Source organism: Pempheris klunzingeri, chromosome 20 (genome assembly GCF_042242105.1).
Source record: "Pempheris klunzingeri isolate RE-2024b chromosome 20, fPemKlu1.hap1, whole genome shotgun sequence".
NCBI lineage: Eukaryota > Metazoa > Chordata > Actinopteri > Acropomatiformes > Pempheridae > Pempheris > Pempheris klunzingeri.
Window position 1 is genome coordinate 1,642,301 of NC_092031.1, and position 18,439 is coordinate 1,660,739.

Genomic DNA, 18,439 nt, shown 5'->3' on the forward strand with positions numbered 1-18,439 from the left:
CCGCTGGCTGCAATGAGCCGTTTCATTGGGTTTAATAAAGCGGAGTGTGCCAACAACTGTCATCTGAGCCGTGAAGCCAAACCTCCCCACGTGCTCCAGATTGGAGGGTAAAAAGAAACACACCCACGGCCTCAGACAGCGAGGGTCCTCCTGGCCATAAGGAGTCTATTATGCTCCTGTGTGTCACGCAGCCATCTTTGTGCCGGCCCGGTGCCACGCTGTGCCGTTTGTAAAGGCCCGGCCCGGCGGAGTGCTGGCACACGGCGGTCAGGACACGCTGCTAAATCCCATTAGAGTCTGTCCAGAGGATACGAGGCCGCCAGTTACTGTCAGTCATCGTCAGGAGCTTCCCTCAGGGAGCCGCAACACTTTTAATTAACCTTAAAAACAAGAGTCCCAGTGACGAGCTGTGATGGGAGACAAATATCCCAACAAGACCAGAACCTGTGGAGGACACACGGGGAAACACAGATACTGGGGCCTGAAGTGGAGCTTTTCCAGGCACTTTTAAAAAGTCCGGCACAGCAGGGTTTAAGAAATACTTCAGTCATAACACCCCAACATGCACCCCCCACCATCCTGAGAACACTTCAAGCTAACTTCAAACTTAAGATAGTTTCATTTCTTTCTTTCTGTTTTGTTTCTAATCAACTGCTCGACAGGAAAGTCTGAAACTTGTCACATGGAAACATGTTGAGTCTCAAAATAGTTTCTAGTTTGTTCTAATAAACTATGCAGAGGACATAACTTAAGCTAAACGTCCTCGGAGAGAATTTAAACAAGTTTAAGTAAAAATAAATGTATTTAAAATGACATAATTATAAAATAATACCAACATGTGAGATTTAAAATCAATCTGAAGTTCTGTTAAGACACTTTAACTAGATATTTAGAACCACTTCATTCCCAAATGAGGGGGATTTATTATCTTAATAGAAATTAAATAACTTAAATAACTTTTCTAACTACTCAACTTCACTTTTTTATCATAACGTTAATTAATTAATGGTTTTTCTAAACAGTTTCACCTTCATGTGGTCTGAACATGTTGTTTTAGTAAGAATTTCAAGTGGAGCAGAAAGTTTGGGGCAGTTTTGTTATTGATCTGATTTGATATTCACCCTGTAATTAAATTAAAGCATCATTATTAATTATTCCACCTGTAGAAACAGCTCTTTATTGCCCAGTAAAGGGTGGATTCTTTAATCTTACTGTACTTGCTTTCCTTTAAAGTCACCACCTCTCCCATGCCTCCTCCCATCCTCCCTTCTCTCCTCTCCTCTCCTCTCCTCCTTGGCACTGCTGCTCTTCTGCTTGGCCGCCTCCATGTATCGGCCCACAGCAGCGCACTGAAACGCTTCTAATCCTCTTTTGATGAACTTGGTTAATAGACCTCCTGCAGCGGACTTTGGCTCTGTTCATTAGGCAGCACACGACCCTGTCCACGCCCCCGGAGCACGCACTGCGCGTCCCCGTGGCTCCTTCTCCATAAATTCACCCATCAAAGTTAAGAAAGTTGCCTGTGTGGTACTTTGGTGAAGTTCTCAGCGAAGTGTTTGGTCTCTGGAACAAGTTTGTAGAAGAAGAAGAAGAAGAGTGATGCCGCCCAGCAAAAGCCTCTTCGCGCCCTTCATCTCTGTGGACCAGGAGGGGGGAGTCGGTCCCGCGGCCCCGGCGGCTCTCCACGCCGACATCCACGCTCTGCTGCAGCGAAGCCACGCGCAGGAGCGCACCGGGGCAGAGCGCAGCAGACGCGGCTGCGACCACCGAGATCCTCCGTGCGCCATCGTGGAGCTCCGGTTGGGCCACACCGGCGGTGCGCTGCACTACCTCCAGCCGGACAAGTGCGCCCTGGAGCGGGCACAGAGGCGGCGACGCCTCGCTGCCAACGCCAGGGAGAGGAGGAGGATGCTGGGGCTCAACGTCGCCTTCGACCGGCTGCGGAGCGTCATCCCCAACCTGGAGAGCGACAAGAAGCTCTCCAAGTCCGAGACGCTCCAGATGGCGCAGATTTACATCGCCACCCTCAGCGAGCTGCTCCAGGAGGGCGCCTGCGGAGCATCGGCACCGACCCGCGCACCGCGGCCCACGGGGGCCCCTGCGCCCTCAGAGGGGGCCACACTGGCGGCAGCGGAGCCAGTCAGGGACTTTGACACCGGGAAGAGCACAGAGGAGCAGAGGAGTTACAGTGAGGACATGTGGGAGAGGACGAGTGGGACCAAGTGACATTTCCAGACTGAACCAGACTTTAGTTCTATTTTCCTACAAGACTGTAAAAATGTTTCCTGCTGGTTTACTGTAAGATTTGTGTCATAATATTCAGGTTAGGAATGATGACTGAAACCACATTTGTTCTGAAATTCTGCTATTAAATTATTATATTCTGATGGCCGAGCAGACTGAGGAGGAGTTTGTGTCTTTGAAGGAAACAAGCAGCAGGAAAGTTTTCCAATAATCTGAAGGAAGTGACCATCAGCTTCTGGACACACGGTAAAGAAAGACCAAGCAGGAAGTACTGAAAGTAGCAATTTTTATTATTTTAAAATTATATACAGGTAACCAAAGACATCAGTCTGCAAATTGGTACAAAGATCAAGTTTTCCTGCAGTTGGCTTGTTAAGAAGCTCTCTGTCTGTCTGTCCAAAACAACAACACGACTGGGAGAAAAGGCTTTAGAAAATGAAAAATAGAGTCAAATTCAGAAAAGTAGAGTCTACTGGTCTAAATTTAAATTTAATCCCCCTCCCCACCTACAACCCCCACCCACCCCACCCCACCCCAACCCCCATTACACATTAGCCTCTCCTCCTACACGAGGAAATCAATCTATGTACAAGAACTATGTACAAAAAGCTCTTCCATTCATTCTTCCAGACGTCTGTGAATAAAGCTCTTGTAAACTTAAGAAAACAGGAGTGTGAGGATTTAACTGTGTGTGTGTGTGTGTGTGTGTGTGTGGAAATGATCAGAGGAACAGAGAACCTAAGTAACGGGATGAATATGCTTAATGACACGTAGTTTGAACTTTTACGGTGGACGCAGCATCTTTAAATTTACAAATCAAAAACACCAAATCAAACTGAGGATTTAATCTCCGCCCCCCCGACTCATCTAAGATATACCAACTAAATAACTACATACAGGTTTCCTTTCTGGGGGGGGGGACACACACACAGATGTGTTTTTCTGCCCTGAAAGGAGCAAATTATTCTTTTGACCCGAAACCATCAAAAAGAAATTAAAATTAAAAAAAATTAAAAAATCAGATCATCACTATTATTTTGAAAGTTTTCATATCCGGCGTCTCTTTTCCGTCCTTCCTGTGTTTTAAAGGAGCAAACGGAGGTGAAATGGGTGGTTATGGGTATTTAGGATGTAGGAGGGCTCTAATGTTGCATTATGGGACATGTAGGATCCGAGGGGTGTTTTGGCATTTGACTCGTTTTAGTAGCTAAAAGTTCCTCTTTAAGAAACTCACTCAGGGTTCCCCTTCAAAATAATAATAATAATCATCCACTTTTTCTTTTTGTTTTCAGTTTCAGCCACATTAACGTACGAAGCTGTGATTAACATTTCTAACTTAGGAGGGGATGAACAGCCAGAGAGGTTTTCTCACACTGATCAAGAAGAAGAGGACCAAATAACGATCACCATGGAAACTGTCCCGTTTCTACAATTTACACATTTCAAACACCTGCACTCTCTTCTCGGTGTAGCTGAACTGCATTCTGGGAACGAGAACGCGGGCTAAGGAAGGAAGGAGTGAAACGCAGCACTTGACAGACTCCTTCCTGTAAAAAGGTGCTGGACGGATCAGATCTGACCGCCCGAAGGACCACAGGAGGATTTCAACTACAAACTACAAACCAGGAGACTAAAGTGCGTCCGGCTAAAAACACCACAAACAACAGGAGGACTACAGCATCGTCTCTGCTGGTGGTTCGGTTCAAACTAACGAGAAGCAGCTCGTCTTCACCTCCCGGTAATTGAAAGGACCTGAAGGAGGGCAGGTTCTGGTCCAGGGGGGCTCGGGTCCCACCGAGGCACAAAGCTTTGATGTCGAGTGAGAGGGCGATCGATTCTTTGAAAGGGAAAAGTTTCTGCTTTTTCTTTTTTTGGGGGGGGGGGTGGAGGTGATGTTCAAAGTTTCCAGTGTTAAAACCCTTGAGGGTCATTATGGTTTAGATTTTAGTGTGAGTGTGCTCCGCTCGGCATGCTGGGAGAAGCACGAGAACAACAACCGATTTAAAAATCAGCCAGTTTGCTACAAAAGCTGAAGAGGAGAGAGCTCTCGCTTCCAAAATGAGAACATTTGTGATTATTTATAGATGAAAACACCTAAAAACACCTGAAAACACAACCAAGCAGCTCGTCGGGGTCTGGACTGGAGGTCTGGGGCTACAAAAGATCAATACGGCAGATTTCTCTGCCTCAAACTGCCTCCTTCCGACAGAGTTGAGAGGTCAAAGCAGCAAAAAGAGGAGAAGAAGAAGAAGAGGAAGAGGAACACAGCGTGGAAAGCAATTATATTTTGGTCAGTAGTTGTTTTGGCGGTTCCCAGCTCCAGAGGCAGAGCGGGGGGGGGCGAGGCTTTGATGACAGGCTGGAGAAAATGGCAGCTCCACTCCAGTCTGTCGCTAATCGATACGCATCTGGGGTGTCCTCGTGGGGCGCGGGGGGGGGGTCGAGAGCAGGTGAGAGAAGAGCTGAACTGTGACGAAACTCTCAAAGGAAAGGAAATATTTCAGAAGCAAAACTCGGGGAGAGATAGTTCTAAACAACTTTTATAAATACGGACTTGAACTGCACCTCTAATCTGATGACAGGAAAAGGAAATGTGGGGCCGCTGAACCTCAGTCGGTCATCCAGATTCTTTTTGGAGTCAATTTGGGGGCGAAAACTCTATTTGCTCTGCTGGAACCATTAAAAAACAGCAGAAAGTTCCTTTAACTGGATGATGAGGACGATGTCTGATCACAACACGGAGAGGAAGACGACGATGATGATGATGATGATAATGTGAATATTTGCTGTGAGTGCAAATGTCAGAAGAAAGAAACACGCCTGTTTCCAGCAGTGAACTTAGTCTGAGGTGATGATGATGATGATGATGATGATGATGATGATGATGAAGATGAAGGAGATGGGTATGTGTGTGTGTGTGTATGTGTGTGTGTGTGAGTGAGAGTGAGAGTGAGAGACAGGCTTCTCTCTAGCAGTGCTCCAGATAGTCAATGATCCGGGAGATGGACTTCTGTCCTGCGGTGCCGACGTCACACTGCAGAGAGAGAGTAGAGGTCACTTACCACAGACAGACAGACAGACAGACAGACACAGACACAAACACACACACACACAGACACACACTAAAACACAGACACTAGGTCACTGGTTACCAGTTCTAATTTTCCAAAATTAATATCCATGTTTTAAACATTTGTTTTCCTTCAAGACAGTAAATATTCTTCATTCCTTATGCAGATGAAGATTTTATACCAAACACACACACACACACACAAACTGGGTAAAATGAATGTTAATACATCAGACTGGTGTTGGCTATGGATCATTAACACATATTAATACTTATGTTATGGCAGTGCCCATAAATATGTCCAAAATATGCTATTTTTAATAAAAAGTAAGGAAATCAAATTGTTTTTGTTTTAATTATTGGCTAAATGGATTTTATCAGGGGAATGATACAGATAGTGAGTATATCGTATTTACATCTTTGTGTCTGCTGTCCTTGTGTTGTTTGTATTTGGTCTCTCTTTGTAATCCAAATGTAAAAATCACTTATTTTGCATGTTATTCTTCTGACTTTCTCTTTTTTCCCCTCCTGTTTTCATTTGCATTCTCATTCTAAGGGTGTTTTTTAATTAAGAATTGATGTGCTAATAGTCTCAGGAGTTTGAATTTCCACACGCTGGTTCGTTTCTCTGTTTTTTTTTTTTCCTCCTCCACTCGTTAGAGCTGCACTGAAGCGTGAGCGGGGCTGTAAGATAACCTGCTTCCACTGTGACTGCAGAGGAAAAGTCTGTCGGCTCCACAGGAGACACCAAGCTCCAACTAAAGCTCATGAAGAGCACGTAAAAACATTTGGTTTAAGACAGATATTAAACAGCTTCTATACATCTCTCTCTCTCTTTACAAGTGATTTCACTGTGTTATAATAAGGTGATGATGTTCTCTAAAGTATCAGAACAGCTGCGACTCACCGTGAGGTTCATGAAGTTGAGGAACTTTTTCAGCATTTCTGTCATGATGGAGAAATCTCCTTTAGGAAGGTTGTCTCTCACAGTAGTCACATTCAACTGGTGGACAGACAGACAGAGAGACAGACAGAGAGACAGAGAGACAGACAGGGTTAGCAAATACATGATACACACAGCATAAAGAACTGGAATCACTTAAACCAGAGTGATATTTGTACATAGTTTAGTGTCTAAGTGACTTTTTTAATCAGTCTGGTGTGTTTGCAGATTCCAAATTATGTAGAAAAGTGTTGAGAGAGAAATGTTGCATCACTTCTGTGTGTGTGTGTGTGTGTGTGTGTGTGTGTGTGTGTGTGTGTGTGTGTGTGTGTGTGTCACTCACCGGACTCCCCTGACACAGGCAGCCCAGCAGCAGTGCCGTGTAGGAGGCCACGATACTGTCCTCCATGTGCTTCCCTGCATGCTGCAGAGCTGAGAGGAAGACGAGGAAGAACGATTTTCAGGTTTTATGCCCCATTTCTCAAATCTAAGGCCAAAATAAAAACGCCACATGCCGTACCTTTGTTGAGGTCCAGCTCCTCGTCCTCCTCGTCCTTCTCCTTCTTCTTGGCGTCGTCCTGTTTGTCGGAGTCGTTGTTGTTGTCGTTGGCGACCCACTGGATCTCCCCGCCCGTCTCCTGCCACTGGCCGCTCTGGTCCGCGGGCTTCGGCGTCTCCTTGATGAGGTCGTCTGTCTGCGCCTCAGCCAGGATGGCTGCCCGCTCCCGCTGGAGGAACAGCTGAGGAGGACGAACAGGAGGAGAGCTCGTGGTTAGAAAACGTCAGCGTAGCTCCTCGAGTTTTTCCTTGTAGACAATCCCAGTGAAAAGTGGTGATCATCCAGCTGGGTGTGTGTGTGTGTGTGAATACATGTTATAGCTGCTGCGATCCTACATACAGTCTAGACACACTAACCTTCCTGATTTTCCATGACTTGCCCCAATCATTTATCAGATTTGGTGACCCTGTGAATACTACAAAAGTCACATCCACTCATTTTTGGGTGGTTTTACTTTAACAACCATTTCCACTTCTCCCGTCTTGCTGTATTAGCTCTTGTTTACTTTCTGTATGTCATCAGGCTTCTGTTTCTGTCCACCGTTGACCTCACTGGAAGTCAGTCTGGATAGAGAGCATCAGCCAAATGTGATTACACGGAATGATTTGATTTGAGTGTAGCTTTAACGGTGCTCATGGGAAACTGAGCTGCCACAGTAGTGCAGAACAAAGCACAGACGAGATGAATTGTGAGCACAGAGGAGCGCACGACTATTCATTTACAGCCTAAAATGTAAATGTGATCAGCTTGAAATATTTCTCATACAGCACCTGCTGCATAAACTAATCTGACGCTGCTTGAGCTTCGCTAAACTGTGTACGCAGTGGAAAGAGGGATACCAAAGAAAGACAAGTGAAATTCCATCACTTTGCTCTGAAAACACACACACACACTAAGGTGTACCTGTACAAGTGCGGCGATGGCACTCAGTGGGCCAGTGCTGGTGACGTCCTGGGGCTGAGGGTTCGGCAAGATGGTGGAGTTGCAGGGACCCTGACCTCCCTCCATCTCCATCTCCATCAGACAGTACTTGTTCCTGGCACTGTACTCCACCAGGTTGATCAGCAGGCCCAGACCCTGAACAAACAAACACACGCATCAAAGCATATTTCAATACTGGGCCACATCTTTATATATATTTTAAAATCCCTGTTTTAGTGAATGTAGTCTGGTGTGTGTGCTGTTTGTGGTTAAACCAAAAGGATCTTCCAGGTCTCTCTCTGTAGGGATCCTTTCCATGATGCTGTCACACACTTAGAATAACACTCTGAGCCTGTCAGTGGATAAAGTGTTTAACCACATACAGATGTTATATCGCTCTCTTCAAAGCCACCAGACTCCATTGACAAAAACAGTCATTTTATCTCACAGCCCAGAGGAGCTGCTGGTCTACTTGTGTGTGTGTGTGTGTGTGTGTGTGTGTGTGTGATACTGACCAGTACTCGGATGTCGAACCTCTGCTCTTGTGGAAGATACTGAGGAACTTTGAGAACACAGTTCAGAGCCGTCATTATTAAATCCTCCTGTTCTCCCGTCTTCGTACTGCCCCACTCTGCAAACACACACACACACACATATATAGAGGTTAACACCGGTACAGAGAGCAATCAAGCACACATCAGCTGTTTGTAATAATTCAACAATCCACTCAAATTAATCAACCTCCTGTAAACTTGATTATGTGCCAACAATCAGCAGCAGTAAAGTGTGTGTGTGTGCTGACCGTTGTCGTGCGTCAGGTTGAGCAGGACTCCGATGATGGCCCTCATACAGTCCTCCACTGCCTTCCCCACCACGGCGCCGTCTGAGTTCAGCTCCCTGCTGTAACGCTGGATCATCTCCTCACACCTACTCAGCGCCCTGAGAGACGGCAGGAGAAAATAAGATTCTGTATTAAAAACAACTTCCCTCTGTGTTCGATGTGTCCGGATCAAAGAGATCAAAGAGTTTTTGTGAAGTCATTTTGCTTTAAATTCGTCTTTAAGATTCTATTCAAAATAATAACTTATTATCTCAATGAATTGTACTGACATGAATGTATATATGTGTGTCCCCTTGGCCGGTGACTCAAAAAGTTAATTTCAGACAGTGACGCTGCTTTATTTATTTACAGCATTCGTCTTCCCGACACGACCGTAATCACACAGTTATACATTCATCAGGTAAATGACTGGGAGGGATGAAGGTTACGTAGACTGAAATGTTGTAGATAAATATACAAGCACCAGGGCGAAAACTGTCTGCCCTTTTCTGTTTCATTCCTCACAACTCTGCTGTGGTTTCAAAGAGTCTGTCAGAAAGGAGTCAGACGTATTTCTTCAGTCACTCGTTCATCACCAACACAAACAAGATGATGTCCAGATGGATCGATCTCAACTTGACTCTCCTCTTTTCCTTTCTACTCCATCATAAAACAGAGCAGCATTCAGGGAAAGACGTATACGCACACACACACACACAGACAGAAGCACACACACACACAGAGGCCGGCTGCAGCAGCAGAAGGGTAGAAGCAGGTCAGCTGCCTGATGTAGATAACTAGATTAAATCTAATGACAGCGGTGACTGAACAGAGAGCAGAAACCAGAGTCTGAACACCACCAGGGCAGAGAGACAAAAAGAGAGGAGCACAAAAGGCAAAGAGAAAAGAGGGGCGTCTGTGTGAAAGCAGGATGACGGACAGAACTCTGAGCATAAAGGGCAATAAACTGAACGTGTGTAATCGTTGACAGTGATCTTTCATTTGATCAGCAAATTACTAAAGTTCTTCAATCTTCAATCGGTTTGTCCTCAAAAACTCTGTCTTTTCTTTCTCGTCTGATCTCAAGAAGGTCGTCCACTGTTTTTATTTCTTTACATTTAGGGTGAAGCCAAATAACCTGCTAATGCAGCTGCTCTGCTTTTAACCAGTACGAAGAGACAAGGTCACATCAGCCCCGTTTCAGCCTCTCCACTGGTACCCAGTCACACTTAGAACTGATTTTAACATTTTACTGATGACCTTTAAAGCACTTCATGGTTCAGTCTGAATAGCTGCTTCCCTTTGAGTCTGATCACGGCCTCAGATCCTCCTGGCTCGAGACTAAAAGGTGACTGGACTTTTCCCCAAAAGTCTGAAGCTGCGGAGTCAAAGTCATTTAACCAACCTGTTTATGTCTTTTCTGTTTTCTCATTATCCTTTTTGTTCTCATCTTTGTTATTGGGTATTTTAATACCGTCTCTTCTTCACCTCAGTCTTGTTTCAGCCATGTTAAGAACTTTGTAGCTTTGTTTCAGAAAGTGATGTATAAATAAAGTTTATTATCATCATCATCATCGTGGAATCATCCTTTAAAGATATTAGTGTGTACGTCACAAAAATAGTTAGATCACTCAGCAGCAGGGCCCGTGTGAGCGTGTGTGTGAGCATGTGTGTGACAGTGTGCTGCCTGAAGAGCGGTTTGGGGAGTTATTGGATTAGTCCTGCGGACAGCTGAAACACTCAGAGAGGCAGAGGGGTGAGTTTGGGTTGAAACAATAAGGGCAGCGTGCACAGAAACAAAGAGGAAACAGAAGAGAGAGAAAAGTGTGTGTGTGTGGTTTATGTGGTTTATATGCCTCTCCCCCCCCTCACTCTCGCTCACCCTGTGGTTTTGGGGGCTAATTGAGTTAGCAAGGAGGACAGCTGAATGCTCAGACTGAGGCCTGTGTCACCCACTGAAACAGCAGCTCTTTGTTGACTCACTTAGCCTCCATCCTCGTCTTCTTCACCTCTTCACCCCCCCGTGCAGAACTTCTGCGGGAGGCGAGGGTCCGGTCACACAGAGGGTAAAGCACCACCAACCCCAGTGGTTGGTCCATCAGTATCACACCAAACCTGCGTTAATGTGCAGGGATGCACTGATACAGACGCTGGTGTGGGATATCGGGCCGATACCACATAGCTGAATTGGACATCAGTGACAAGGTCCGATCTAGTCAGTGCATTTCTATCTTTACATCTGCCAGAGCAGATCAGACACCTCCTGCTGCTGTGGATTAGCTTACTGTGCCTTTAGCATCATTGACCTCCAACAAGATGCCTGAAGAAACGTCTAGATGTAGTATTCTTTCCTTCTTGTTTTCTGTTTTTAATTATTTCTGAGTTTTCCTTTTATCAGGATGAATCAGGGCCTGAAACTGATTTTTGACCACCACAGGAGTGCTTACTTCTTTGGTTGATAACATGAGACGTGTGGATAAAGATCTGATGGCGTTTGCTCGTGATCATCATGTGATTACTGCCTAAACACTTTTTGGCAATCATGTAATACAGAATGAATTTGAACCAGGGCAGGTGAGTGTTTCAAGTTGTTTGGGAGACAAAACTCTCATTTAAACCACCAAACACTCCAAGGTCGAGGGCACAAAGAGGTAAAAAACAGAGAAAGGGGATTACACTCTCTCCGTCCATACGCTGCCAATGGTGGGGGCCGAGGTCAGAGGTCAGAGCTGTGACTGACAGGATGTCACGACCAGGAAATTGAACAACAAAACCCTGATAATGATACGCATAATAACCATCAGGGACACAGACAGACACACAGTCCAGTTGTACAGATCGGATCAACCTGTTAAACAAAAGCTTGTTTCCTCTTATCAGTTATGGATCCATCCCCTCTCACTCCAGCACAATGAGCAAAATATAAGTCTGTTTTTACTATTAAAACTCCTATTCTGTTGTCCATAATTCTTAGTTTTCCTGCTCTGAAATGTGTAAAGAACGGAGTGTTTTTTTGCCAGCAAAAGGATAAAAAGCTACGAGCTCCTCTCTGTAGAAATCTTGCCTGCCAGCGTGACATTAACAGCACAACCTCAGTCCTGCCGCCGCTCACTGCTGTAACAGTCGAAGATGGATTTTACTCAGATTAGCCATCACTGCAGGTACCACTGCAGCTCTGCAAACTGGAGCCGTGTGTGCTGGCTGATCAATGTGTGGCTGCATTCGTGCTCCAGTGTGTCTTTGTGTCAGTGGTGCCTGCACAGATCCTCTAGAAGGCCACCACCACGCATATATTACCTTCATAAATTAACCTGTTATCACAAAAACAAGCTTAGTTATGTCGAGGTAATGAAGTTATTAACCTGTGATCTCGACATAACTGCTTCAGAGCCAGTCTGCTAAAGTACATCAGGGTTTGTGGGGGCAGAAATCAATATTTTACATTTTCTTCATATATTTCTATTTGTGCATTTTTCATAATGTACATAACTCAAAGTATTCAGTATGTCCTTAGCTCTGTCACTATTACAGCTTCAGGACTACCAGCAGTGTTGTGTTGTTCAGATCTGTCAATATGAAATCAATCACACTGAATCCTGGCGGACTGGAGGCAAACTGCTTCATATGCAACACTTTCAGACAGTCAGGGACAAGGTTGACAGAGTGAGTGTGTGTGTGTGTGTGTGTGTGTGTGTGTGTGTGTGTGTGTGTGTGTGTGTGTGTGTGTGTGTGTGTGTGTGTGTGTGTGTGTGTGTGTGTGTGTGTGTGTGTGTGTGTGCACTCACTTTGCAGAGGAGATGATGAGTGATGAGTCTTTGTAGGCGATCAAGTAGCTCTGGTTCTCTGGGTTGTGGACTGTCACCTGCAGGTTCACAAAGACAATTATTCTTTTAATGTGGTCAACTCTGCAACCTTGGATCTCTGTATTTGAAAATAAGAAGATCGACCTGCACCAATGGGAAGTGTTGAGCTTGTTTAGATTATAATGGTATCAGGACCAACAAACATCATTGTGTCTTCCAGCAAACTATGTGTGAACCATAGCTTTCAAATAAGACTTGACGGTGTGGACAAGTTGAAGGAGAAACTTTACTAATTATATCAAACAAGCATATCATATCAGGTGGCCATCATGGAGCTTATGGGGGTGCTTGAGTTCACCCAGTGAGAAGTTACTGTGCAGAGAGTTGGTATGCTACAGTTAAATGGATGTCCTGGACTGTGGATTTATTCTGGATCATTTATATTAATATGAACTGGACCATATTATACACAACCTTGTTCCCATCATTTCCCATCAGTCCCTCTAAACAGGGTGGTGACTAAAAACACATTTAGTGGTTGCTGTTCATTTGATTTGAGCTGAAAAGCAACGTTAATTGAAAAATCATATTTAAGACGACGACCAAAAGCTGATAATTTAACAGCATAGTCATGTTATTCCCACCTGTGCTGTCAGACAGCTGTTCAGTCTCTATTTACAGCTTAGTGTTGAGCAAAACATCTTAAATGAAGAACAACAGCCTATATAGACTGTGTCATTTCAGTAAAATTAGATTTTCAAACTAAAGACAGCAGATGTCTGACGATAAGATCACACGCCTCCACACATATACTGCTGGGAAGAGTTCAGCTTATTGCCAAACCTTGTTGATTTCTGTTTAAACTATTTGTTCTTGGATCCCGTTGGTTCCAATCACATCTTACTCTTTCAGTGAGACTGGCTTGAAAAGATTAGTATGCAACACAGAGTCAAGGATCTGGATGCTGTTCGGGTCTAGACTGTTCAGCACTTACACTTTCCAACACCCGTAAACACCTCTCAGCTCCCCACAGGGACGACACCAGCTTCTCCTTATCATCCTCCTGGTTTAAGTTGTTCACACATTCCTTTACTGTGGACGGAGAAATAAAAACAGGGGGACAGAATCAGTAACCAGATGCGTCGTCATCTTTTCTCCTGTTATTTTGAGTGAACGCTAATTCTTTACAATATCATATACCTTTATCTACTATGTGGTCCAGTCCTCCCAGTAGTCGTAGCTCCTCTTTGAACCAGTCTCCTGCTCGCTTTGAAGTCAGAGACAGTAACGTCTCCATGGCTAAATGACCCGTCTACAGGGAGAGAGGAGGGACAAAATGAGTCATCTTGACATCTAAACATCTCAGAACTGCCTGACGCATCAGGTCACACTATTAAACAGGCTTTGTCTCGGGCTGTGATGGCGCTGCAGTGCATTGTGGGCTGCTCCCTGTGGTCGCAGAGGTCGGATTCTGTCATTTCAGACAGCACAGCGTACGTAATATGGCAGCTTTCCTCTCTGACACCAGAAAATGATATTTACTGTAGATGCTTCAGATCACAAAAAGTGGAGCTCCTAGAAATATCTCGACACACGTGGGCAGCTGTGAGTCACCCTGACTGAAGAGCTGCTAAAAGGATATCATTAGTCAGAGCTTTCAGTGCAGGAAACACCGAGTGCATGAGGAGTAAAAAGATCCAGTGTGATCAAGAGTCACGCAGAACTAAAAACCAGCAGTGCTCGGATGCTTTTCCGTACCGTTATGTTCTGCAGGTCCAGGTGCTTGTTGTGCACGGTGTCGCAGAGCTTCCTGATCTTCTCCTTCATCTTGGCGATATCCCTGGCGCTGAACTGATCGGTAGAGTCTGTCACGACCACGGTCCCACCCCCCTGGTCCTGGTCCAACTCCAGCAGCCGGATCATCAGGTCCAGACATGACCGGTCCAGGTCCATGTTCAGCCGGTCTCTACTAAGGATGTACATCAGAGACGCCGTGCACAGAGCCAGGTTCTGCAAAGCAGAGGAGAGAGAGCAGATTCATTACAATGTAGTTCAATAAATCCACCGCAAATATAACAAAACTCATGTTTCTCAAATCAAATTCAGTTTTTAGATTTGCCTAAATACTTTTCTCATGGCCAAAACAGCACCACAAAGACGCCACAACTGATTCTGTGTTTTGGCAAAGGACAGTTCTCATACAAAGTCATTATTTCTAACTTGATCCTGTGACTTTTGTCTTTGCCAAGTCTGTGCTGGATCTGATCCTGTCTGTTCTTTTTAATCCATAATCCAGAACAGGTTCCCCCACAGTTGAGTATTACAGATCTTTCACTCAAACAACTGGTGTAGTTTCACATACAATGGGAAAAGCTTTTAAATCTTGAACATGAACATACTGAGGTTTCTGAACCTCCCTCCACTCTCTGCCTGCTAATCTGGCTCCAGCCTGTTTAAGCCCGTTTAAGTGACTTTCATCAACATTGTGACCCAAAGCTGTAGCAAAGATAACATCTGCCAGGTGACCACAAACACCCTAGAAACTGCTTCCAATTCCCATCATCACCTGAGGCGTAAAGTAGGACTAACTCAATGACAGCAGTCATCAATAACTATACTATTATTCTGGCACTATTACTGCTCTTGGTGTTCTCTAACCAGTGCTGTAGTTTTACATCTGGAGTAGAGGGAAGTACAGGTGTGTGTTGGGTTCTCATGTACTGGCTGCTCCTTACCGGGTGTTGTGGGGCGTCATTGAGTGTTTTGAAGACCTGCGCCACCTTCCCTCTGGCCCTGAGGTGCATCCTGAAGCTGGGCATGGCACAGCGCGTAGCCAGGCTGATCACACTGGATGAACAACACATTTAAAGGATATTAACAGTGTTTTTAAACCTCCGTCCTATTTGTTCATTTTAGTGGCTAAATGACCAGTAAGTACAACATGTCACAGAACTGAAATTCAAAAACTCTTGTACATATTTGTGCACAGCGTGGTGTCTAAAACACTAACTAAAGGACCCAGTTTTAAAAATACCAGAGTTCTCCTTGAACTACTTCAGAGAAAAACAGAAATATATGTGAAAGTGGAACAAACTTGAGGCAGAGAATGATCCCATTAGCGGTGCTCGGGGAGGGCACGCTTCATTCCCTCCAGGCAGCATGCCAGCAGGTTCTTACCTAAGGCAGCGTGTGTTGAGAGGTTGTCCACTCTTCAGACCAGTGGCCAAATACTCAAAGTCATCAGTAAACTCCTGGTTCTCTCCAAACTCCACCACATCGTTGAAGTGCTTCACATGCTGGACGACTGTATACAGCTGGAAAACACAGAGGTGGAGGTTTAGGAAACAGAGTGACGGACTGTGGGGGGTGCAAGAACAGTGTCCAGGTCATGCTGCAAGTCGTCGATATGTGTAGGGCACCAGGATGCCAGGATGCCTTTCTACTTCTGTTTTAAGCTACAGGCGATTCTACAGAAACTTGGCAGGCTACCTGACAGTATATATTGCACAGCATGAATAAAAATGACGCCACATAAAGCACTCAGGGCTATATTTAATTCACCCTCATCGACCACCAGTAAAGTGCCTCATACATCAGCGGAGGGATAAGTGCCAAATGCTTCTTCGACTGTTTACTTCATGGCAGCAGATTAAAAAACACACATTTTTACAAGATATATTAAGTTTAAAATGGAGTCATACAATTTTGGTATGAATAAGACATTTCCAAGTACCTCCTTGTGCTCTTTGCGGCATTTGAGTGTGGTGACGGTGTCCTGGTAGAGATCTGTGGGGGGGTAGACGTGCTTGGTGACCTTGGGAGGAGGGGGAGGAGCCTTAAAAACCCCGTCATCCTTCTGAGCGTCAGAGGACTCCTTACTGGATCCTCCCGCTGAGGCTGCAGCCTGGACAGATAACCAAGGGTCAGTGTGACACGGGTTTGACAACAAAACAGAAAACATTTCACAGCAGTCATTTTAAATCCAAAAACCAAAGTATGTAAAGAGACCTAAGTTACCTTTTAACTACTTTAGACCAAGCCTCAAAGTGTGTGTACTTACAGGAGTGGTCTGTGATCGTGAGACGTAAGATGGAGTGGCCTCCTCTTCACTCTCCACCGCCCAGTGTCTGGCGTTGTACACAGCTTTGGTGGGAGACTGTAACATGAGCACACACACATACACGTAACGTCACAGTGTGTACAAATGTCTGGAGTGAGACGGGCAGAGGAAATACAGCATGTTTCAACTGTCTCATCATAAGAGGGGAAGCTCAGGGTCCCTCAAAGCAGGACAACAGGAGCAGCTTTCATTTCTATTTATCTATATTCCTCACAGTTTAGTAAGGACTCGCCAGGTTAAGCTCAAGTCCTCCTCTTTCCTAAAATAGCTCTCCAAAACATGCTGCTGTGTGTATATATATATAAAATGATTTTTATTGCTGATTAATCAGTCGAAGGAGAGAGTGTGAGGCTGGTTATTGACATTATGTTTGGTTATATGGAAAAAAAATGTGGCAGCATCATGTTTGAATATGATTCATCACAGTTGAAGACATTTGAAAGAAGGCTGATGGATCTGTGGATTATTTTTTCCATTCAATCAATCATTCGGTCAATAAAATGTCAAAATTTATTCAAAAGGGTTTGTTTTGTTGGAGGTCGTATGAATCAAAAAGAATCATATACTTCATGTCTCAATACTTTTCAGAGATTTTTCACAAACAATAAAACAAAACTGGGATTGTAGATACAGACAGATGCTGAGAGGGGAAAAGAGGAGAGTGAAGGAGAAAGCAGAGGGAGGTAAAGAAGAAGGGAAAACATAAACCGGCAAAGATTCGCCAGCACTAATCAAACAGCAGGACACACACGTACACACTTAAAACAAACACACACACCCCCGACACACACTACCAACCCTCCTCATCCTTGGCTCCTCTCCTGTCCTCTCTATATCTTTTTGCCAAACCTGTGGTTGGTGGTTGCCGGGGCATTCATAATGAAAGACAAAAGAGGGAAGGGCAGGACAGAGAGAAAGAAAAGGGAGAATTGGCTCTAGAATGAAGTATTGAGAGAGGCGTGGGGGGGTTCTGCACCACAGGGTTAATAAGCAGAGACAAAAGAGGAGTTTGGGAATGAGCTTTGCCGTGCTGGAACATCAACACACCGAATTAAAGCCTCCTACAGTAATCTGAATGACACAGACGGACACCTACCCCACCCTCCCTGCCCACCAGCCGCTAAGCAGCATGGGAGAGATGAGAGTGAAGGAGGAAGGTGGGCGAGCGTGGCTGCGTTCCTGCTGTGGCCCAAGAAAGAGACGGACTGTTTTGGCATTGCGGGGAGAGCGTTAACATTCTCCTTCAGCACAGCAGAAGCTCGGGAACAGGCAGTGAAATGGCTTCAGTCATCTCCTATTCAGTCACTGATTGTGGTCATCAATCCTAGTATTTATACACCCATTTCTGATAACCTGCTGCTGGAGCAAGGTGGTCAGCATGTGACATAAAGAGCTTTGGCTTCTTCTGCACATTTCAGAGACACATTTCTCAATGTATTGCACATTATTTAAGTGTTTTGTGTTCATTTATATCTCATGTTTTATCTCTACACTATCCAGTTTTTGTGGGTGCAGCTTCAATGGTAGCTCACGCTCTCTGCAGCACACTGTGCTTTATAAATGAAGCTCTGCAGGGTCGTTTTGGTGCAAAAACTCACAAGCACACAACAAAACCAGGTCTGAATTACATCTGCAATTATGATGAACAGATGAATGATGAACCAAAGGTTATTTTCTCTTTTCTTTCCTTGTGGCATGACAAAAATACATTAGTGAAAAGAGCCACACTGGAGCTCCGGAGAGGGTCATTGTTATGAAAGTAATAACTGCATGTCCCATAAAAACTTTCCCCAAATAAACCCATCACCATCTCCTAAATATGGATGAGCCCGTCTAGGAGCTGTCATCATAGCAACTTCTAATATCTCCCAGCGTCCTTGGCGGAATAACCTAACGGCACTCCAGCTCCACCGACACAAAGTTTACTGTAATTGAGTTTTGACAACTCCTGCATAGGCC

At 44.8% G+C, this 18,439-nt stretch overlaps 1 protein-coding gene across 1 annotated transcript in view; it reads right to left on the reverse strand.

Annotated features, from left to right (window-relative positions):
* Positions 1-4,863: 4,863 nt before the first annotated feature.
* waplb (WAPL cohesin release factor b) overlaps positions 4,864-18,439 on the reverse strand; it is a 28,185-nt gene continuing 14,609 nt past the window's right edge. Inside the window, exons 6-20 of the mRNA XM_070851701.1 lie at positions 16,421-16,516; positions 16,094-16,264; positions 15,538-15,674; positions 15,096-15,207; positions 14,119-14,370; positions 13,561-13,672; positions 13,355-13,452; positions 12,343-12,419; positions 8,540-8,676; positions 8,253-8,368; positions 7,720-7,893; positions 6,778-6,997; positions 6,601-6,689; positions 6,222-6,317; positions 4,864-5,278 (exon numbers count right to left, since the gene is read on the reverse strand). Of these exons, the coding sequence (XP_070707802.1) occupies positions 5,213-5,278; positions 6,222-6,317; positions 6,601-6,689; positions 6,778-6,997; positions 7,720-7,893; positions 8,253-8,368; positions 8,540-8,676; positions 12,343-12,419; positions 13,355-13,452; positions 13,561-13,672; positions 14,119-14,370; positions 15,096-15,207; positions 15,538-15,674; positions 16,094-16,264; positions 16,421-16,516 (1,953 nt within the window). The 3' untranslated portion in view covers positions 4,864-5,212. The remainder of the gene's footprint in view (positions 5,279-6,221; positions 6,318-6,600; positions 6,690-6,777; positions 6,998-7,719; positions 7,894-8,252; positions 8,369-8,539; positions 8,677-12,342; positions 12,420-13,354; positions 13,453-13,560; positions 13,673-14,118; positions 14,371-15,095; positions 15,208-15,537; positions 15,675-16,093; positions 16,265-16,420; positions 16,517-18,439) is intronic.